The sequence below is a fragment of the Zeugodacus cucurbitae genome, chromosome 3 (genome assembly GCF_028554725.1).
Source record: "Zeugodacus cucurbitae isolate PBARC_wt_2022May chromosome 3, idZeuCucr1.2, whole genome shotgun sequence".
In the NCBI taxonomy this organism is placed as follows: domain Eukaryota; kingdom Metazoa; phylum Arthropoda; class Insecta; order Diptera; family Tephritidae; genus Zeugodacus; species Zeugodacus cucurbitae.
Window position 1 is genome coordinate 29,280,274 of NC_071668.1, and position 22,875 is coordinate 29,303,148.

At 41.6% G+C, this 22,875-nt stretch overlaps 1 protein-coding gene across 2 annotated transcripts; it reads right to left on the reverse strand.

Annotated features, from left to right (window-relative positions):
* Positions 1-12,681: 12,681 nt before the first annotated feature.
* LOC105215305 (collagen alpha-1(IV) chain) lies at positions 12,682-22,398 on the reverse strand. 2 transcript variants are annotated; one of them, XM_054226366.1, is made up of 9 exons: positions 22,340-22,398; positions 21,607-21,695; positions 18,907-18,955; positions 17,886-18,836; positions 17,323-17,819; positions 15,809-17,259; positions 14,781-15,749; positions 13,581-14,725; positions 12,682-13,501 (listed from the first exon to the last, which is right to left on the reverse strand). In XM_054226366.1, exons 2-9 carry the CDS (start codon positions 21,627-21,629, stop codon positions 13,241-13,243), a joined length of 5,346 nt encoding a protein of 1,781 aa, XP_054082341.1. In that variant the 5' UTR covers positions 21,630-21,695; positions 22,340-22,398; the 3' UTR covers positions 12,682-13,240. The 2 variants fall into 2 exon arrangements, with proteins under 2 accessions (XP_054082341.1, XP_011187439.1); XM_011189137.3 differs by lacking the exon at positions 22,340-22,398 and adding an exon at positions 21,898-22,190.
* Between the last annotated feature and the right edge of the window lie 477 nt (positions 22,399-22,875).

A 22,875-nucleotide genomic window follows, 5' to 3' on the forward strand; every position in this document is an offset into this window, starting at 1 on the left:
AACTGGGCTTCTTCCAAACTTCAGCCTAGCACCCTTACCTCTCCAGGTCCATGCGCGCTCATCCGATCCCAAACGATTTATTTTGGTTCATATTGGTAAAGATACCTTAAACACCAACCAATAAAAGTATTCAGTTGGATTTGTATTTGACTGCAAATGTAAGACGGAATGAAAGAATGAATGGCTATTTAACGGCAGCGTGATCAATTTTGTGAGTCACTGTATGTACATATGTATGGCATGAAATATGTATTAGAAAAAATTATTACATACATATATGGTGGGCTAAACAAAGTCCGATTTCATTCATATTTAACGCTAAATCATATTGTGGTCGTGAAAAGATGTTTAACAGTATTTGAGATATGGCTAATATTTACCGTTCAAAACTTACTGTTAATAACTTATGGCATATCAATGAGCACATTACAATTCATCATTTAGCAATGGTACAATCTCGGATGAAAGACCCAAAACAGCAAACTAAAATTACATGTGCCCTTTCAGTAGTGTTTTTGGTGCAATCACGGATGAAAGACCCAAACTGAATTTTATAACAAAACCATTAATTATATTACATATTTATTGAAAATATCATGACATTTAGGTATTTATTATTATATTTACTATATGTATATAGTATTGAATATATGAACAATTTTTGCTATCGGACAAAGGCTACCACGTGTGGAGTGGAGTGTAAGCCGCGTACATTATGTGAGGACTTTTTTGGTTTCTTTAGAAGTTTTAGTAGGATCTGTTCTTTCATTAATTTCACAAGTACTAGATTCATCCAATTTCTGGGAAGAGGGTTTCTGTTAAATATAAAGTAAAATTTGAATTTTTACAACATAAATGTTGGTAATAATTACCTTATGCTTCAGGAATTCTAAATCTAGCACGGGCGACGTTTTGGTCTTAACATCCATGCTCTTGCTGTAGAATTTCCATTGAACTAATTTCGGTGAATCCATATACTTGTAAAGTGATGCAAGGTGAAAATGAATCAAAAAAGTCAAATAAAAAAAATTAAAAGTCGCGATGATAAACGGTTACAAAAGCACAATTATTGACAATTATTCGAGTGCTTGTGTTGACCAAATGGTTTAATTGCAAGTAAAAAATGTGACATTCAACCTCATATCTGGTGTGTAAATGATTTGTGTTCGATGTAGCAGCGTTTGAGTCCATAATTATGGATTTGCTTGCAGCACATATTCCTATCCCTTCAAGAGTTCTACGCTGCTACCTAAGTGACACCAATTAGGTTGCGTACCTTTAACGCGCCGTATGAGGTTTAAAATATCTCTATAGAAAATTAATTCGAATTTAAGGCAAGATAATATTTTTCTATTCACCAATTATTTACATATTCCATGGTTTCGCCCTTTTTGTTGACTATTATTGATGTAGCTTCTAATGCGTACATCTCATTTACAGTCTTCAATTCCATCTTTTAGCTTTAGAAAACCCATATGTGTGGTTCAATAATTTAAACTTTAATTAGGCTGCAGATCACTGATTTAAAGAAAACATGCAAAATAATACTCCACAAGCAGCAACAACTTGTTCAAACACGCGATAACTTTGGTTGTTTCTTTCTTTCATTAAGTGTGCGGTAGGAAAGAAGAGTTGAGCTAAATGTTTATGAACATTTTACCCTTTGTTGCGTATGTGTATATGTAGTGGTGTTATTGAATGTGTTGGAGTTTCAGTACCCATGACTTGCTGGGGAGTTACTTATCTTTAGAGTCCGACCGATTAATCGGCCTTGGCATCGACATCGACCAGTATTGACCGATTCTTAGCCGATTCTTTCTACTTCTTTTGAATTACACTTACATCTTTTTTTTTTACTTTCTTGATTTCTTAAAAGCCTAAAATATTAAGTCTTCTGTTCACCTTATAAAAGACAGTTTGATGCAACTGAACCAATCATTCCTTAGGATGATCATATTAGGTCTAGTATAAAGAACTTTCTTTTGTATTAAGTTTTCTATTGCATTATTTAGAATGATCCGATTTATCAAATATGCACAGTTTTGTTCAACAACTTGATGAGTTTTTGAAGATAATTCAACATCATTCGCCATTGGTGCTGGTCCTGACTATGAGGTGTATGTAAAAGAACCTCCCAAAAAAGCTTTCTTTCTGTCAATAAGGAAGACATCTGACGTAGCAACTTGTTTTGAGAAAAGATGAATAACTTATTTTTTCTATCTATATAATAGCTGTCATCGATTGGCTAATTGTTATAGAGAAGCCAATAGAACGCATTATCTATTATAACCTATTTAGTTTTGAATATTAATTGAATTAATAAACACCTTCATATTTACATATGAACTAATTATTTACTTATTTTGTAATGTTATTTGTTTTTGTTTTTCTTTTGTTACTATACTAGTTTACGTAATAAATGTGTTCATGAAAGAATCGAAGAAAAAAATCTTTGCTAACTGCCCGATTAATAAGCATCGGCTTCGGTCAAACATTGGAGACCACTTATCTTATACAACGGTGGTTACCAGTAATAAAAGCCCGTTTTTATTTGTGGTCCCTCTTGTTGCAGCTCTAAGCCACTTCCCCTCTTTTACAACACGTCAGTGTGATTATCTTGCTCGCTCTATCTCAATGATTTTGGTGCAAATGCTGCATATGTCTTTCTGCTCTAATTTTTCTATTGTTTTGGAAAGCCACACGTCATTATGTGGTTAGGAAAGCCATCTGAAGTCGTTTGTTTGCTTCATCATTTTTATGGTCATCCCTTAGTCACAGGATGTGGTCATTTGTGTAGTCACCGCCTCGTTACTAAAATTTGTTTCAGTAGTCACCTCGTTCATGATACCGGTTACCTTTTATTTCGTTTAGAAATAAAAAAAGAAGTTTTTTATATTATTATATTTTTTTATTTTTATTTATTTAATTGTATGAGGTATTTACATTTGTAAATTAGTATGGTATTTTACATCAGAAGCGAGATGAACAACTTCGGCCTCAATATTGTTTTTTTGGGCTCTTTTAATTGTTAACTATCCATTATGTAGATCCAAGGGCATCATAGGAGACACTGTGTTTAGCACGTCAAAAATAAGTAGTGAAACTGCTACTCGAAAACTCCAATGCAATTTGTTGTACATCATCCGATGCCTATTTGCCGGTTTCTTTGTGCATTTTTGACTTTTATTATGCATTTGACATTTGAATATGCATTATTTGTTGTTGCTGCTACACATGTTACACCATTTTTTATTATAAGCAGGAGAAGTATTGATACCAATATCGGCTTCGGCCCTGTTAAGTAATGAGAATATCCAAATTATTGCTTTGTTTTAGTTTTGCAATTCGTTTCAATAATACCTGTTGTCGTAGCATGCTTTGTGTTGTATTTCTAGGTGCATGATTTTTGTTACTTCCTCACACAAAGGACTACGAGTGCTTCTTCCATCTTACGGCGAATTCTAGTTCGAATTTGTATTATACGATTGATGAGCGATTGCCATTGTTGCGATTCCCCGCACCTTCCTATATGGGAGTAATACTTTATCCCCGCTTTGTTGTTCCGAATTCTGTTTTTGTTATCACCATATGCATCCATTGTATGTATGTGATTGGCGTTGCAACCGTTTAGCCGGTTATAGCTGAATCGACGATAGTGCGCCACCTGTCTCTCTCCTTTGCAGTTCGGCGCCAGTTGGAGATCCCAAGTGTAACCAGGTCGCTCTCCACCTGGTCCCTCCAACGGAGTGGTGGCCTTCCCCTTCCTCGGCTTCCTCCGGCGGGTACTGCATCGAACACTTTCAGGGCTGGAGTGTTTTCGTCCATTCGGACAACATGACCTAGCCAGCGTAGCCGCTGTCTTTTTATTCGCTGAACTATGTCAATGTCGTCGTATAACTCGTACAGCTCATCGTTCCATCGTCTGCGGTATTCGCCGTTGCCAATGTTCTGAGGACCATAAATCTTGCGCAAAATTTTCCTCTCGAAAACTCCTAGTGTCGTCTCATCTGATGTTGACATCGTCCAAGCTTCTGCACCGTAAAGCAGGACGGGAATGATAAGTGACTTGTAGAGCTTGATTTTGGTTCGTCGAGAGAGGACTTTACTGTTCAATTGCCTACTCAGTCCAAAGTAGCACCTGTTGGCAAGAGTTATTCTGCGCTGGATTTCGAGGCTGACATTGTTCGTGTTGTTGATGCTGGTTCCCAGGTATACGAAATTATCTACGACCTCGAAGTTATGACTGTCAACAGTGACGTGGGAGCCAAGACGCGAATGCGCCGACTGTTTGTTTGATGACAGGAGATATTTCGTCTTGTCCTCATTCACCTCCAGACCCATTCGCTTCGCCTCCTTATCCATGCGGGAAAAAGCAGAACAAACGGCGCGGTTGTTGCTTCCGATGATATCAATATCATCGGCATACGCCAGGAGCTGTACACTCTTGTAGAAGATTGTACCTTCTCGGTTTAGTTCTGCAGCTCTTATAATTTTCTCCAGCATCAGGTTAAAGAAGTCGCACGATAGTGAGTCACCTTGTCTGAAACCTCGTTTGGTATCGAACGGCTCGGAGAGGTCCTTCCCAATCATGACGGAGCTTTTGGTGTTGCTCAACGTCAACTTACACAGCCGTATTAGCTTTGCGGGGATACCAAATTCAGACATCGCGGCATAAAGGCAGCTCCTTTTCGTGCTGTCGAAAGCAGCTTTAAAATCGACAAAAAGGTGGTGTGTGTCGATCCTCTTTTCACGGGTCTTCTCCAAGATTTGGCGCATGGTGAATATCTGGTCAGTTGTCGATTTTCCAGGTCTAAAGCCACACTGATAAGGTCCAATCAGTTTGTTGACGGTGGGCTTTAGTCTTTCACACAGTACGCTCGATAGAACCTTGTATGCGATATTTAGAAGGCTGATCCCACGGTAATTGGCGCAGATTGTGGGATCTCCCTTTTTATGGATTGGGCAGAGCACACTGAGATTCCAATCGTCAGGCATGCTTTCTTCCGACCATATTCTGCAAAGAAGCTGATGCATGCACCTTATCAGTTCTTCGCCGCCGTATTTGAATAGTTCTGCCGGTAATCTATCGGCCCCCGCTGCTTTGTTGTTCTTCAAGCGGGTAATTGCTATTCGAATTTCTTCATGGTCGGGTAATGGAACATCTGTTCCATCGTCATCGATTGGGGGATCGGGTTCGCCATCTCCTGGTGTTGTACTCTCACTGCCATTCAGCAGGTCGGAGAAGTGTTCCCTCCATAATCCCAGTATGCCCTGGACATCGGTTACCAGATTACCACCTTGGTCTCTACATGAGGATGCTCCGGTCTTGAAACCTTCGTTAAGTCGCTTCATTTTTTCATAAAATTTTCGAGCATTCCCTCTGTCTGCCAGCTTCTCAAGCTCTTCGTACTCACGCATTTCGGCCTCTTTCTTTTTTTGTCTGCAAATGCGTCTCGCTTCCCTCTTCAGCTCTCAGTATCTATCCCATCCCGCACGTGTTGTGGTCGTTTGCAATGTTGCGAGGTAGGCAGTCTGTTTTCTCTCCGCTGCGAGACGGCACTCCTCATCGTACCAGCTTGTTTTTTGTCGTTGCCGAAAACCAATTGTTTCGGCTGCAGCGGTACGCAGTGAGTTTGAGATGCCGTTCCACAGTTCCCTTATACCGAGATGCTGATGAGTGCTCTCAGAGAGCAGGAGTGCAAGTCGAGTAGAGTATTTCGTGGCTGTCTGTTGCGATTGCAGCTTTTCGACGTCGAACCTTCCTTGTGTTTGTTGACGGGCATTCTTTGCTGCACAGAGGCGGGTGCGTATCTTCGCTGCGACCAGATAATGGTCCGAGTCTATATTTGGTCCTCGGAGCGTACGCACGTCTAAAACACGGGAGACATGTCTTCCGTCTATCACAACGTGATCGATTTGGTTCCGCGTGTTTCGATCAGGAGACAGCCAAGTAGCTTGATGTATTTTCTTATGCTGGAATCTGGTACTACAGACGACCATATTTCGGGCCCCAGCGAAGAAGCGAAGGGGGCAGCGCTCATAGGTGCGTTCTAGGCGCTCATAGAAAGCATCTTTGGTCACATCGTCCTTCTCTTCCGTTGGGGCGTGGGCGCAAATCAGCGATATGTTGAAGAACCTCGCTTTGATGCGGATTGTGGCTAGACGTTCATCCACCGGGGTGAATGCCAGGACTCTGCTACGGAGTCTCTCTCCCACGACAAATCCAACACCAAATTTGCGCTCCTTTATATGGCCGCTGTAGTAGATGTCACAAGGACCCACCTTCTTCCGTCCTTGTCCCGTCCATCGCACTTCTTGGATGGCGGTGATGTCAGCCTTAAGTCGTATGAGGACATCAACCAGCTGGGCAGAGGCACCTTCCCAATTAAGGGTCCGGACATTCCAGGTGCATGCCCTTATATCATTATCCTTAAAACGTTTGCAGGGGTCGTCATCAAAAGGGGGGTGTCTCATCCGAGGCTTTCGTAGATTTTTCATTGGGGGGTGTTTTTATGTGGTGGGTCCCAAACCCTACGCACAACCGCATAAGCGGGCTTCGCCTTCTCACTTTAGCTCGCCTTCAAACGGATGTCTGTTGGCTACCCAGAGGATACTTGGTCTAAAACCGGAAGTCGTGAGCTGCTTGAACCATGTGGAGAAGAATCGTTTCTGGCCACTCCCAAGTGAGTGACAATCAAAAACTTTCCTCACTTGCGTGAACTTCTACACATGATCCCATCCTCCCTTGCGTGAACTTCTACACATGATCCCATCCTCCATTACGTTGTTATTATTGCAATGTTGGTGAATATTAATGCAATATAATCTGTTTCTATCAGTGAAAAGATTAATAAAAACATAAAACTAATTTTTATATAAAAGTATATTCTAACAAAAGATTTTATGTTATACAGTGGAACTTCTGTAACTCGAATCACCATAATGCACAAAAAAACGTCGAGTTAGAGAGACTTCGAGTTATAGAAATTCGAGTTAATGAAGGAAATTTGTATGAAATTTAGTTTCTAAACGCTATTGCCAATTCAAGTGTTCGAGTTATGGAGATCTTCGAGTTATGGAAGTTCCACTGTAGTATATACATATGTAAGGTTTGATATTATCAAATCGCCCTTCTGCCTTCAGTGGCATATTCCTTGTTCTGCTTCTATTTTTGGTTTTGCATGTACGCACCAGATGTTGCAGCTCGCTTTGCCTTCCAAGAATAATTTTCTGCAATTATATTCTGTTAAAATACTCTGCAGCACCCAATCAAACATAGTACCGTTCTGTGAAAAGAAAATTTACTATAAATATAAAATAATATCAGTAACAAATTATTAATACGCATTTACATCCTCTTACTTCAAATTGTCTTTTCAAATGAATGGTGGGCATGACGGCGGATTTTGAACTGTTCATGGTATTACTTTCATCTCTCTCTTATGCATACAAAAATTAGGGTTAATGAATGTTGCCACTCTAACTACCGAGATTGTCATTTAATTTTAAAAAGTTAGTATTGTGTATGTGTTGGTAAAAGCTGGAAAATTTTGCTTGTAGGGGAGCAACAGCGGTATATTGATTTTTCCAATAAAACGGCGTCAGTTGAGCACTTTAAATGCCAACAAGGTTAAATGACGAAAATCCAACATCGTCGATGGAAGGTGCAAAGAAGGAAATGAGATAGTACGCAACTAAAAATAGCGAATTTGATCACATCGAAAGAATAAAGATTGAGATCGCTTCAAATTTATCAGAATCAGTGGCGGATCCAGAAAAAAATTTTTTTTGGGGGGGGGGGTTTACGAAAACTTTTATTACTCAACGTATTTTTAATATAGCAGTTCCCTCGCGAAAATTCAGTTATTATAGGAAACGTTTTGTTTTTTTTTGTGTATTTTTCCCAAAGTACGAATTTGACACTAAACAAGCTCGACAAATATTTTCTTTTTATGAAAGGGTGATCAACTGTTCAGAACAAAACTTTCTTGCGGAGGTGAAAATGTGGAAACAGCGAACTTCAGGCAAGCATTTTCGGAATGCTCTCGAAGCTTTAGAAGCAGTGAACAAAACGTATTTTGGGAATGTTTTCAAGATTTTACGCATATTGGCGTTATTGCCTGTTTTAATAGCATCACCGGAAAGAAGTTTTTCAAGTTTAAAGAGAATTAAAACCTATTTACGAAATACGACAGGTCAAGATAGGCTTATTGATCTAGCATCAATGAATATTCATAGGGATATTGAACTGTCAGTTGATGAAATACTAGAAGAATTCTTTCAAAAATCAAGGAAAATATAACATGGAATGTGAGACCCCGTGTAATCCGCAATTAATCATTGAGCTTCCGTGATACTGCTTGTACAAATGTAGAGAAAGTTCGAATTATATGAATAACAACAAAAATCTTGTAACTTATCATAATTGCTTATAATTTGATGTGATTTTTTTGATCAATAACCTCATTCCAAACCCATATCACGGGGGGAGGGGGTTGTTTGATTTTTCTCTGAGTTTAGTGTTTTAACACCAAACAACCCCCTCCCCCCGTGGATCCGCCACTGATCAGAATGGATTTAGTAACTAGGGTCCCATACCGAAAATCCATAAGCCACTTCTGACTTCACCAAAGGCAAAATACACGAATCTCTAAAGTCTTTAGATCATCCTTTAATAATTTTTGTTGCTTAAATCATCGCTTCAACTTAGATATATGGTACAGCTATCCCATCATCTCATACTATTTTGCACTTGTATGAATGTTTGGAAATATTAATTGACTGAACACGTACTTGAAATCAGTGCGCTAAGTTACAAATTAAACAATTTTACCACAATAATATTTAATTCAAATTCCATTAATTGCCTCACCGATTTTGACATTTTCAAAATTTGGCATATCAAGAAATCGATATTCTCTCTGAATATCTTTAAAATATATAAAATTTCTAAAAAAATTGGCACTGAGATCTTGCTGTGCGATATCTGTCCAACAAGATACATTCAAATTTGCTCCTTTGTAGTGTGATCCTCTGACAAAAATTTTCATATTTCTAGCTTTATTTGTGACTTAGTTCTTTAGTATACAAATAAACTTATCCTCCGATTGCTACATTTCTGGGACACTTTTCATTCAACTTTTATATAACATATACTCCAAAATCAACCTAATTAGTTCTCACTTTATTTGGTCATTTAGTGTAAAAGAAGTTGGCCGGCAAAAATCCCCCGCTGAACCCTCCGCGAGGGTGCCGGCTGGTAATAGTTACCACAGTGCCGCAACTGAGTTGTGGGGTATCTAGCTAAGGTACGAGTCCATTGTTGAGTGTTTGTTGCTCTTCAATAGCACAGCATTCGGTGATGTAGTCGTATCATGATTGGGGGTAAAACCAAGGGCTGGATCAACGTGTCATGGCTGGGGGCCCTTAAATAGCCCAGTCTTGAACGGAGCTTACGGATACCTGGCGCCCTCCGTAATAAGAAAGCCGGGGGCTATGCGCAAGTGGACATAGATTCCCCTACACTCGTGGGTCCAAATATGAGCACATTAAAAGAAACTAAAGAAAAACCAAGGGAGTCCGGTTCTCCCTCAATAAAGCCGGTAGGAACAGATTGTTCCGAAAAGAGAGCAGCGTATGCAACGAGCTCTAGAACAGTTAGCACGAAGACAGTGGCTAAGCCTGGTCTGAATGCTAAGGTTGACACCAGTGCTGGAACTTCAGCCAAGCCAAGTTCCAGCAAAACAACAACAACAAAGGTAACCGGAGCCAGGCCTACCAACCGGAGGCAGAAGGCAAAGGAAGATGCCAAGTGTGTAGTTTCTGGTGTATCAACCAGAGAATGGCCTACCTTTAAAGTGGAAGACCCATCAAAAGCGAAATATGCGGAGAGTAAACGCGCTGCATATATCTTACGAAGAGCGCACCGGTACCCACCAACAAAGGAGGAGCTCACAAAAGAGCTCCAGAAAACCTTGGAGTGTGCTAAAGCGGTGTTATCCAACTTTAGCTTGGAACCGCCAGTTGTCGCTACTAAAAAGCAAAGGTCAGCTGAAGAGGCTAAGCCGTCAGCTAAGCGGCCTAAAACAAGGGGTGAGATGCCCAACAGATTCTTTGCGGAAGTGGCCGGAACCGCATCATCATTGGTGTTCTGGATGAGGGAGACCCCGAAGGAAAAATTCCCAGAACCCAATGGAAATGGGTACAGGCTGCGCTGACTAACGTGGCTCTGGAAGTGCTATTAAGCAATCCAGGCCCGCCGCCGTCATGCACAGATGCTGGATGGTACCAGGGTCAGATCAAGCTAGTAGCTTGTGATGACGAAAGATCGGTCCAGCTATATAAAGCCGCTATAGCGAAGGTGGGAGAGGTGTATCCCGGAGCCAAGCTAATACCCGTTGACAAAAAAGACATTCCGTCCAGGCTAAGGGCAAGAGTTTGGATACCGGCTACACCATCCCAGCCGGAACAGATCAAAGCTTGCAACCCAAACCTACCAACGGAGGGTTGGAAATTTGTAAAATCATTCGAAGAAGCGACAACCGAATCGGGCGTGGAGACCAAAAGGGCCACGATGCAGATTCTGTTGTTGCTAACTAACGACTCAATTGAACCTATGGCTTCACTAAAGTCAAAGTGAAGACTTACAAAGCAGATGCCGGCGCTATCGACCATCTTACCTCGGACAAAGAGACTTAATATTAGAAGACAAGATAAGATGGGCTGTTAATAGCTTCAAGCCTTTTAAATCACCGGGACCTGACGGCATATTCCCGGCTCAACTACAAAAATCGATAAGTTACGTAATGGGTTGGTTAACAACCATTCTGGAAGGGACTCTCCGATTGAACTTTAGACCAATCAGTCTTTCCTCATTTCTACTGAAAACGTTGGAATAGAAATTAACATAAGAAGCAGACTACCTCCAGAAAGGTTAGCAGTTTCGCAACACGCGTACTCCAAAGGAAAATCCACGGAAACAGCTTTAAACTCTGTGGTGACAGAGATTGAAAGGGCCCTGGAGGTAAAGGAATACGCTCTCATTACTTTCCTGGATATAGAGGGAGCTTTTAACAACATCCAGCCTAAGGCCATTATCAGCGCGCTTAAAGATCTGCATGTGTCGGAATCACTCACGAAGTTTATAGAACAGATGCTTCTATGCAGGTTCATAACTGCAACACTGGGGGTTTAAACGATGTGCAGATCTGTCCGTAGGGGCACACCTCAAGGAGGCGTGAGGGAGGATCTTAAAAATGAACAGTATGTTGTTACATCTAGAGAAGGGGGGAGTACATGCTGTGGCCTATGCTGATGCTGTGGCGGTTTCAATTAGAGGAAAATTCCTAAGTATCCTCGCGGACCTTATGCAAACAAGGTTAAATGAGTTAAATCGATGGGCTAAATCTTGTGGATTAAGCCTGAACGCAAGTAAAACTAAGATAGTGCTGTTTACTAGGAAACACAAGATTCCAGAGTTCACACCACCCTCAATAAACGACACATCACTAACAATAAGTGAGAAAGCAAGCTATCTGGAACTAATTTTAGACAGGAAGCTATCGTGGAAACCACTTGCACTTCTGCACTTACTGCCTATAGACATATTCAGTAAGCAACAGGCGGCGAAATCGGCACTTAGACTGAGAGAATCTTCACTATTGCAAACCTGCAACAGAGAACATTCTAGTATACTCGGCAAGTTCCCATTTCTACCAAATAGGACGGATTTTCGCAATCCTATAGAAATGTATCTAAAATCTGAACTACATATATAATTCCCCTCTAGAGAGGACTGGGAGATGGGAAAAGTGGACAAAGATTCAGCGATAAGTATCTACACGGACGGGTCAAAACCAAGCAGCAATTAAAGAAAGCCTTCTCGTTCTGTCAAAAAGAGTGTTAGCGGCCAGACAGATATTCATATTCTCGGATAGTCAAGCGGCTTTAAAATCATTAAAGTCTCATAGAATATCTTCTAAGATAGTGAAAGAATGCTTGGATTTATTATTGACAATAACGTCATATTTCACGATACACCTACAATGGGTCCCAGGACATAGTGACATCCCTGGGAACTGTGTAGCAGATGAACTAGCCAGACTAGGCACCACACTGCAATTGGAGGCCGATAAAGAGGCAATCTATATACCTCTGGCAACCTGCAAATACTTAATCGATAAACATGCAGTAGATACGGCTGAATCACAATGGAAACAAGTAACGACTTGTTCCGTAAGTAGACAAACGTGGCCAGAGTGGAATAAGAGCCGAACTTGCCGCTTATTGAAATTTAAGAGGAACGAAACAAGAACCCTTGTAGGGGTTTTAACGGGACACTGTCTGATTGGGAGACAAACGAGCTGCCAAGAAGAAGAAGAAGAAGAAACGATTACACATCTTCTTTGTGGATGCAAGGCTCTGTACAGAAAAAGAATCGCAACTATTGAACGCGGTTTTCTCGAGGATGTGGGCGAAGTTGTCAAATTGTGTGAACTCTTTCACTTTATTAGGACCACAGGGTGGTTTAATGATGACTCGATAGTGTGAGGGATCTCAGTCCCAGTGGTATCACAATGGGCCTCCCAAAGGCCTAGGTGCGTCGTTTGGCAGCCACTCAACCTAACCTAACCTAGTGTAAAACTATTGTATATTGCCTAGAATCTTCATTCAATTAATATATTCGGTATTTGTGTTTCGTTTTATTATTTTTTTCATACAAATATACAGTTTATTAGATGGCTACTACACATATTACATATTTAGTTATGTTTAATTTTTTCTCATTCGCTTATATTTTACATGCTAATATTACAATTAAAAAACAAGAAGCTTTCAACTTTTGTATCTTCATAGTTTAGTGGCAATGGCAGAATTTTTGTTTTTATTTTGGTTTTTGTTTTTTGTTTTTATAAACATTAAGATTAACACTTGGGCAAGTACTTTTCGATTACAAATTATATTCGCTAGAAACTAAAATGTTGCCGTCACATTGAAGACAACATGAACATTTTCTAGCACTCGTTGTCTAGGTTTTTTTTTTGGTATTTTAAGGAATTCATAGCAATTTGTTACCAACAATGTTTTTGTTTTTGGATTGTTTTCGATTTTTAAAAATATGAATTTCATTGAATTTCGTCGTTTTTTGAGCGTAGAATTTTATAAAGTTACTCAATAAAATTTACTTTAGTTATATAATGGTATATAGCTTTTTGGAAAGAACAAGATTAAGAACTGCTGCTTATGTTGAATTTTTTATACAAACTGTACATCTCGATACTCGTTGCAGCAAATTGCCAGCCTTGAGCGTTTGCATTGCGGGACGTTGGAACTGTTCGTTGTTCTCAACTGTGACCAACCAGAAGCTGGTCATGGTTTCATAGAAATGGCAGTGACCTTTGGCACCATTACATTCAATGAACGGTGTGGCACGGAAATCTTCCAAACATGAACCGGGCGATGCTAGTGCTTGACCACCGCCGCCATTACCCACAGCGGTATGCTATATTGGGAGAGCGGGAGAAAAAAATGGTTAAAATTAAATGACAATCGAATTAAAAGGGCTAAGGGGTAAACGTTACCATTACAAAACTGTAGCCTATCCATAGGCTTTCCCATCCGTAGGGGCAATCGGGAATGGTTAGAGATTGGCTATGTACAGCGATAACATTTGCAGGTGCCTCGCAGACTACGCAACGCGATATATAATTGCTGATCTCGTTATTCTGTATGGGCATCATTGGAATGGGTGCGGATGTTGAAAGCCAGAACGTCTTATCGTTTCTCGAAGCGTAATTGCAAACATTGTTTTGTCCACACGACATTACTGGCAGTGTTGAGAAGCGGCGCACGCAGGAACCGGCTGAGCCGAGATCTTGATTGTGCGCATAATCGTTGCCATCTACATATAACATTGAGTAACCGGTCCATAGTTCAACTTGGCCGCTGGGACAACGTGGTATCTCTTCCGATTGGCTGTGTTTAACAAGCAATATGCCAGTCAGATAATCTTGAGCTGCTGTGCATGCCGCACCGGCTTCACCTTGAGGTCCAGGTTGTCCAGGAGCTCCTTCACGTCCTTGTATACCAGGCATACCTCTATCACCTTTTGGTCCAGGTCGTCCGATTTGACCAACCAGTCCGGTCATACCGATATCACCTTTCTCGCCGCGCTCACCCTGTAGACCGGAAACACCACGTGGACCTGGTGGACCCCGCTCTCCTTTTTGTCCGTCATATCCGGGATGACCAGGTTCGCCTTTAGGACCAGGTGGTGGTACTAAACCTGGTTCGCCCTTTTGACCAGGTGCTCCAGGCAAACCATCACGCCCATCCCGACCTTTAGGTCCGGTAAAACCTTTTTCACCAGGTGCTCCGACTGGTCCAGGTGCTCCTTCTAATCCTGGGAATCCGCGATCACCTTTCATTCCACTACGACCCTCTAAGCCTGGCGAACCCTGCATACCTCGTTCACCTTTCTCTCCCTTTTGTCCTTCAAAACCAGCTAATCCACGTTCGCCCTTTGGACCGGGGAAGCCCATGTCACCTTTTTGACCATTTTGGCCAGGTAAGCCATCAGCACCATCACGACCAGGCTGTCCCATGATTCCTCGATCTCCTTTAGGTCCAGCTGGACCCATCGGTCCGGGTAAACCAATTAAACCAGGTACACCGGCGAGACCAGGTAAACCCTTTTCACCCTTCTGACCAGGTGCACCAGAAGCGCCTACAACCAAAGTATTTTAATTTAAACACGATTTGTACAATTCATAATATGTTACCTTCGCGTCCGTTTCTTCCAGATCTTCCAAGCAGACCCTTTTCTCCTTTGATTGCTGGCCCCGGTGCACCAGGTTCTCCAACAGGACCTTGGTCACCTTTTAAACCTGGAGCGCCATTCAAACCAGGCATACCCACTGCACCAGGTAAGCCACGTTCTCCCTTTGGTCCGTTTAAGCCGGGTAAACCTTGGTTACCTTTCGGACCCATTGGGCCTTGCAAGCCTTCAACTCCGAATTCACCCGTTTCACCTTTATCACCTTTAATAGTAATTGGTTGTGCATCACGTCCACTTTGTCCTGGTAAACCTCTTTCACCCTTTAGACCAGGGGCTCCAGTTGGACCACGGTAACCAGTAGCTCCTTTATCACCTTTAACACCTTCAAGACCTATGAGACCTACATCTCCCTTGTCGCCTTTTGCGCCAGTATAGCCAACTGGACCAGGTGCACCCGCCTCACCAGGTCTTCCTTCCAAACCAGGAGCTCCTGGGGCTCCTGATAATCCCATTTCACCTTTATCACCTTTAAGTCCATTTAAGCCAGGGAAGCCACTATTGCCCTTTTCACCAGGCTCACCATTGAGCCCATCGATACCATCGAGACCACGGTCACCTTTGTCACCCTTCGCCCCAGGTATTCCGTGAATGGGTATACCGGGGTAGCCTTTCTCGCCGCGAATTCCGGGGGCACCAGGACGGCCTTCTTCGCCGCGCAATCCAGATAAGCCAGGTTCTCCCTTTTGTCCTTTTTCTGACGCATCACCAGGTAATCCCTGAGGGCCATCGAAACCAGCCTCACCTTTGGAACCTTTTTCTCCATCGAATCCAGGACGACCATCAGTTCCAGGAGGTCCTTGTGGACCAATATCTCCCTTAGATCCCATTAAACCAGGTGGCCCTGGTGGTCCTCTAGGTCCCGTTGCACCATCATTACCAGATAAACCAACTTCGCCCTTGTCTCCCTTTATACCTGGTAAGAAATAAATCAATATTTACAAACATGTAAATATAACTATTAAAAATATGTACCTGGCATGCCCTCTGGACCAGGAGAACCTCGTTTTCCTGGAGTTCCTGGAGGACCTGTAAACCCTTTAGGTCCATCATTACCGGGTGCACCGCGTTCACCCTTAGTTCCAGGCATACCAACATAACCGGGTTTGCCAGGTTCACCTTTAGCACCATCACGACCTTGAACTCCATCTACGCCAGGTTTTCCTGGGGGTCCAGGAGGTCCAGATGGTCCAAGTGGTCCAGTATCACCCTTTGGACCAACAGGTCCTGTCTCTCCATTCTGTCCAGGCAAACCCGCATCACCTTTATCACCAGGATAACCAATCGCTCCATCCACACCTCTTGGCCCAATTGGACCAGGAACACCTCGATCTCCCTTATCCCCAGAGGGTCCATCACGTCCTGGTGGACCAGATGGTCCAGCTATAGCTATACCTTGTTCACCTTTTTGTCCTCGCTCCCCAGCTCGTCCTGGAGGCCCTCTTGGTCCATCTTTACCTGGGTTTCCTGGGGCACCCATAGCACCAGGGTTACCTCTTTCACCGCGAGGACCAGTCAAACCACGTGGACCTACAGGACCTACCGGACCTTGTGGACCTCTATCACCTTTCCATCCTTCATCTCCTTTATTTCCTTTTTCGCCCATAGCTCCCATTGGACCTGGCATTCCTGGTGCACCCCGGTCACCTTTGTTGCCTTTAGCTGGTACAGTTAAATTCGCAGCGTCACAAGTTCCTGGGTCACCTTTTGTTCCAGGGCGGCCTCCAGTTCCCTTATCACCTTTAATTCCATCACGACCCGGACGACCTGGTTCGCCTTTAATATCTATACCGGGAAAACCGTCAGTTCCATCGCGACCGGGATTACCAGGAGTACCATCTGTACCCGGTTGCCCAGCATAGCCTTTATCACCCTTAGCGCCGATTTCTCCTTTGGCACCAGCTATTCCAGGTAAACCCGCATAACCTGGTTCACCCTTTAATCCGGCTGGGCCAGGGAAACCTCTTCCACCCTTTTCTCCTTTCTCTCCCTTTACAAGACTTAAGTCGACTATTGCATCTTTGCCGGCAGGGCCATCCGGACCAGGTAGACCATCTCTGCCATCTTCACCTTTTTCACCAGGTGGTCCATCCTTACCAGCAATTCCATCAGCACCGCGCTCTCCCGGAGCACCTGTAGCACCAGGAGGACCACGCACGCCGGGTTCACCAGGAATACCATCTAACCCGTGATCGCCTTTATCTCCTTTAAAACCAGCAGGACATTGTGAGCATTTACCACCGACATCTCCTTTTGGACCCATGTCTCCTTTCACTCCGGGATTACCAGGCCGTCCTTGGTCACCTTTTTGACCAGGCGCTCCAGCACGACCTGGAGATCCAGGCCGTCCATATTTCGAATCACCTGGCGCACCAGCATTTCCTTTGAAGCCTCGTTCGCCCTTTTGACCTTTAAGACCGGGAATACTGTTGGATGGAATGATTTGAATTTATTACTAAGCTTGAAAGAGAGAAAGATTGTGGGCTTACCCGGGAGTACCGTCATCACCTTTGGGACCCATTACACCAGTACCAGGGAATCCGGGTTCACCTTTCTGACCTTCTGGTCCTGGTGGACCAGTATGACCTAAAGGACCAATGGGACCTGCTGGTCCTGTTCGACCTGCATTTCCCTTTTCACCTTTTTCTCCAGCAGGGCCTTCAAGACCAGGACGACCAGCCAAACCTAGACCACCTTTGGGACCAGGGTAACCTTGCGGACCAGGAGGACCATCAACACCGTCTAAACCTTTAGGACCAGGGGCACCAGTATATCCTCGGGGACCTTTCGGACCAGGTGCACCTGGAGAACCTCGGCCACCACCAGGTGGACCTGGAGGACCGAGCAATCCACGTTCACCACGCTCTCCAGGACGGCCGGGTTCGCCTTTTTGACCAGGTTTGCCAGCCAAACCGTTTAAGCCAGTCTCACCACGATCACCTTTCTGTCCTGTTGGACCCGGTGGACCGAAATTTCCTTGTCGTCCCTAAAAAATGCAAATTAAAACGTTATATATTACAAAATATTCGATGCGAAGTTTAAAAAAACTTACTCTATCACCAGGACCACCAGGTAAGCCCTTTTCACCTTTTACACCGTCACGCCCATTTTCTCCTTTTAATCCGGTTTCACCTTTCTTGCCAGCCAAACCTGGTTCACCTTTTTCACCTCTCTCACCCTTTTCACCCATAATTTGTGGAGGTCCCCCAGTTGAAGGTTTCAGTGAGGCTGGTTCACCCTTTTCACCCTTATCACCCTTTTTACCTGGTTGTGGTGGTGCAAAACATGGCGCACCTTTATCACCTTTTATACCTCGATCACCCCGTGGACCTGGTGAGCCATATGGACCAGTATCACCAAGATCACCCTTTGGCCCTTGCGGACCCTCCGGACCAGGATTGCCCGAACGACCAGCAAAACCAGGTTCTCCCTTTTCACCTTTAGCATAATCGCCATTTTCTTTTGCTGGTTCACCTTTCTCACCTTTAACACCCGGCTGACCTGGATAACCGCGTGGACCAGGCATGCCGCTAAGACCTGGCAGACCAGTAAGTCCATCTTCACCATTGCAACCATCTTTACCAGGAGCACCAGGAGCACCGGAGTTTCCAGAAAAGCCCTGTACACCAGGTTTACCAGGCATGCCATGCGTACCGGGTATACCACGTTCACCCTTGTAACCACGTGGACCTATCGGACCGGGATCGCCTTTTTGTCCTTTATCGCCAGGTGGACCTTCAGGACCTCCATATCCAGCCACACCTTTAGGTCCGGGTGGACCCGCTTCACCAGGAAAACCTCTATTACCCTTTTCAGCAAAACATTTCGGTATACAACCCACTGTGCCGGATGTACAATTTCTTGGCGGTCCATTTCTATTTGTACCTACGGTATCTATTATCGCATAACTATCATCAATCGGTGAACGTGGTGGTGTTGGTTCCTCTCTATAATGTTTTAGCGAACTAGAAATTGCGCCAGTTTCGCTATTTTTCCAAAATTGCTATGCAAAGTAAATAATATCATATACAGAAATTAGAAAGTTTTAATGCACAAATAACAAGTGCTCCTACCGCATTTGCGCCTAGTAACGCTCCTGCTATCGTAGCGGCAAAAATAAGCCTAAAAGTATAAGGGATAGATTGTTAATTAATGAAAAGGGACTAAGTAGAACTAATCGAAAATATGATTAAGTAAGAATTATGAAAAAACCATTATACTTCCTTAAAGATATATCGAATTCGAGTTTCGGGATATTGAAATTAAATTGTATTATTTGTCTACGTCATTTGTATTGTTAAATTAATACTGGAAACTCGATTTCAAATATTTACCATCTTATATCGTGTTGTATGAAAGGATACATACCTTTTAGTTAAATATTATACTATTATAAAATTTTATAACAATCGAGAAGACTTACATAAGTGAATTAACTCTTACGCTTTCTCAGCATGAAATTATTTAATATACGCTCCAACAGGAGTTAAAGGAAATTATACATCTTAGTATATCTTAGCTTATCTTATGAACAAATAACATTTACGCCCATTTTTGATCGGATGTAAGAATGTGCAGTGCGCCTCGCTCAACTTATGATCAACATAATCGGCCTAATGACCATACTGTTTGCAACACCATCACTCATCTTGCTACCCAGCATTCATTATTGGATAATATTCGGCGAATAGAGCACGTCCGGCACGCAGTGAAGAAAATATAGCAGCCGTAGTTGAGAGTGTACACGAAATCCGTGGAGAGTCGATTCGGCGACGTTCGCATCAACTCGACCTGACGTATGGAATAACTTGGCGCATTTTACGTCAAGATCTTAATGTAATGTAGAAATGTTGCAAGAAGATCCGACGTTTACGAACCAAATTCTACTCAGCGATGATGCTAATTTCTGGCTCAATTGGTAGGTAAACATTGCCGCATTTGGAACGAAGAGCAACGTGAAGAGATTCAGGAGCTGTCATTTCACCCAGAATAAACAATTTGGTGTTCATGATAACCGACTATTTGAGGCCTGAAATTGAAGCTCGTGATCTCGCCGATATTTGATTTCAATAAGCCGGCGCCACTTCCCACACATCGCATCAATCAATGGATTTATTAATAGAACACTTCGGTGAGCAGATAATTTCACATTTTGGGCCGGTCGATTGGTCAACAAGATCATGTGATATTACACATGTAGACTTTTCCTGTGGGGATATGTAAAGTCTAAAGTCTATGCAAATAATCCCACTTCGATTCAGGACTTTGAGGAAAACGAACGAGTCATCGAAAATTGGACTGAACGGATGGACCATCTGAGACGTAGCTGCGGTCAACATTTGAAAAAAAAAATAAATGCCAAAAAATATTCTTGGAATGATAATAAACATTCCCCATTAAATTTGAATTTTCAGTTTTTTTCTTAAAAAGGTAGGAAACCTCGAAATGGATCACCCTTTACTTGACTATATGCGTGTGCATTCATATGCCAAGACACAACTACCGACATATATTTGAAGTTCTCATATGCATACATACATATGAACACCACATACACAATTACATTTATGTTTCTGTATTTACTTTTGTTGGAGAAATCTTTAGAAGAGCGTAGTGCTTAACTGTATGCAAAGAGTGATCAATTGCGAGTCCATTGAAAGAGAATTAATTATACGAAGAGTTTTACATGTGAAAGAGACTTTTCTTTCGCTAGCGGCTAGCCATACACGCGTTAACCATGCGCCGGCTTTAAATTCGGTAAAGCTTTAAATTTTTGTCAAAATTTCGTTAAGATGCTCTAGGCTAAAATCGAGTAGGATTTATATTTGATTTGCAAATACTAAAAGGATATGTGTATTGCAATTTATATATACAGTTGAACTTCCCTAACTCAAATGACCTTAATCCACAAAATAACTTCAAGTTAGAGAAACTTCCGAGTTACGGAAACTAATTTGTATGAAATTTGTCTTCTATTGCCAATTCAAAAGTTCAAGTTCGCTTGATAAGTTAAATGGAGGTGGGGAAGTGCAGTCCCACAGGCCGTTTTCCGCGACAATACAGCTTTTATTGCAGAAATCACTTTAAAACAACTAACAATGTCTTCACTTCACATTTTGATTTGAATTTAATTAATTTCAGTCCCAAATATTTATTTAATTATTTAGCTTGCAACTGAAGCAATAAAGTCAAGCTCTGTCTCATGGCGATTCAGTACGACGGCATTGTTAAAAATGTACGTTATTAACAGGATGTAGTATGTTCGACGGCGGATTTCTTATGTTTTTAAAACAGTCGAAATTTTTTTGAAAATTTAGTTTACCAAACTCAAACCACAAGTTAATTGTTATGAAAAATATATTAAATAATATATATTAAAATAATTTAAAATCAAAGTTATTTTTTATTTGAATTGTAGTTGTACGTCGGTATAAAAATTTTGAGAAAAATATGATTTTTTTTAAACACTATTAGTTTTTGTTCGTTATATTTCTCCTTATTTTTAATAATATTAAATTATTTTTTCATAAGTTAATTACTCAGGCTAAAATAATATTAATTATTAATATATATAAGTAATAAAATAGTGTTAATAATAAAAATACATTAATAATAATTATTAATATTTAACTAAGTACAATTAAAATTTAAATTAAAAATTTATTGAAATCTATCTATGGAAAATTATTATATACAAATAAAAAAATTCTGGTTTCACAGAAATGTTCAAATAGTATTTGCAATAACTAAGGCAGGCTTAAGTTGGCACTTACCGCTTCCAGTTGGGCTCCATCATGCCCAACGCTCAATGCACGCGCTCCTTTCTCACTTTATCCAACTTTTTAATTATACAGTCAACTGCCTTAAAAAAATAATAGAAGATCATTTATAAGATTTATAAAAAAAAAAACAAAAACAAATAATATGTACTTATTAAAAACAATTAATTAAAACACAACAACACAAGCAGCACAGTACAAAAATTTTAAAAATATTTTATCACTTTTTATTAATCAAACACTTTTGTATGGCAATAATATTTTCAGAGAATATAAATAATTTACTTTATAAACGTTGCAACTTAGTTCAGTTCGAAGTAATATTAAAGTATAAAAAACTAGAGTCCACGTATTTATTTATCGTTTATTAAATATTCTTTTATTTAATTTATTTGGTTATTTTTTACTTTTCGTTAAACTACATAACGAACGGAATAGGAAAAACGAAACGAATTCAAAATTAAAATAAGGCGAATTTATTCTGCCTCAAACCCCATCAACCCTGACGCGTTGTGCGGGTACGACGGGCTTCCTAAAGCGATCTAACACTATGGATCGACTGGAGCGGACTGAATGCTCGACTGGCCGACGCAGCTAGACGAACATAATTCCCGCAAACGCAGCAAACACCAACACAAACAACCACAAATGAAGACACGAAGCAAAAGCAAGTATAAATATACAACAAGTGCCAGAGGCGCACACAGAACTAGAAGCAGCCACTTACTTTAAACGGCAACACTCGACTAATTATAGTATAACTTCCAGCCAACGGCAAACGTCCACCAGCCCGCCAACCAAGATGCCTCACACTCAATCACAGCACACACCACATACGCTACATGTACGACAATTGTGCGGTTGTGTGGGTACATAATGTGTGTGAGAGGCACAGCTCACACGGATTGTACGAGGAGATGGAGAACTGTGCAAGTGATAAGCAACATTCACGATCAGCAACACAACATACACAACACACGCTTGCATAGACACATATATGTAGAAACATATATATATGTACATATATGAATTATATTTTTGTATGGGAAGCTTCGGTATTCTGCAAGATATGCACTCGGCTACACCGATTGTAACGTCAGACCATTGGCTCGGACATTATTAGTGCCGATCTTGCGACATGCCACCCATTCATGACAATACCAACGTGCCGGCATATCCGTCGTGTGCAAATATACATGAATACATATAAAGGTAGTTGGTACCCAGCACTACGTATTGGAGTTACATGGATAGGACATATAT

Bases quoted from the DNA above. Each gene is read 5' to 3' on its own strand.
- LOC105215305 (XM_054226366.1), bottom strand. From the start codon at position 21,629: ATGATGGAGCCCAACTGGAAGCG. The intron at 17,260-17,322 runs GTAAGCCCACAA...TCCATCCAACAG, and splicing joins GGTGATGACGGTACTCCCGG to TATTCCCGGTCTTAAAGGTC. The intron at 15,750-15,808 runs GTACATATTTTT...ATTTCTTACCAG, and splicing joins TGGTCCAGAGGGCATGCCAG to GTATAAAGGGAGACAAGGGC.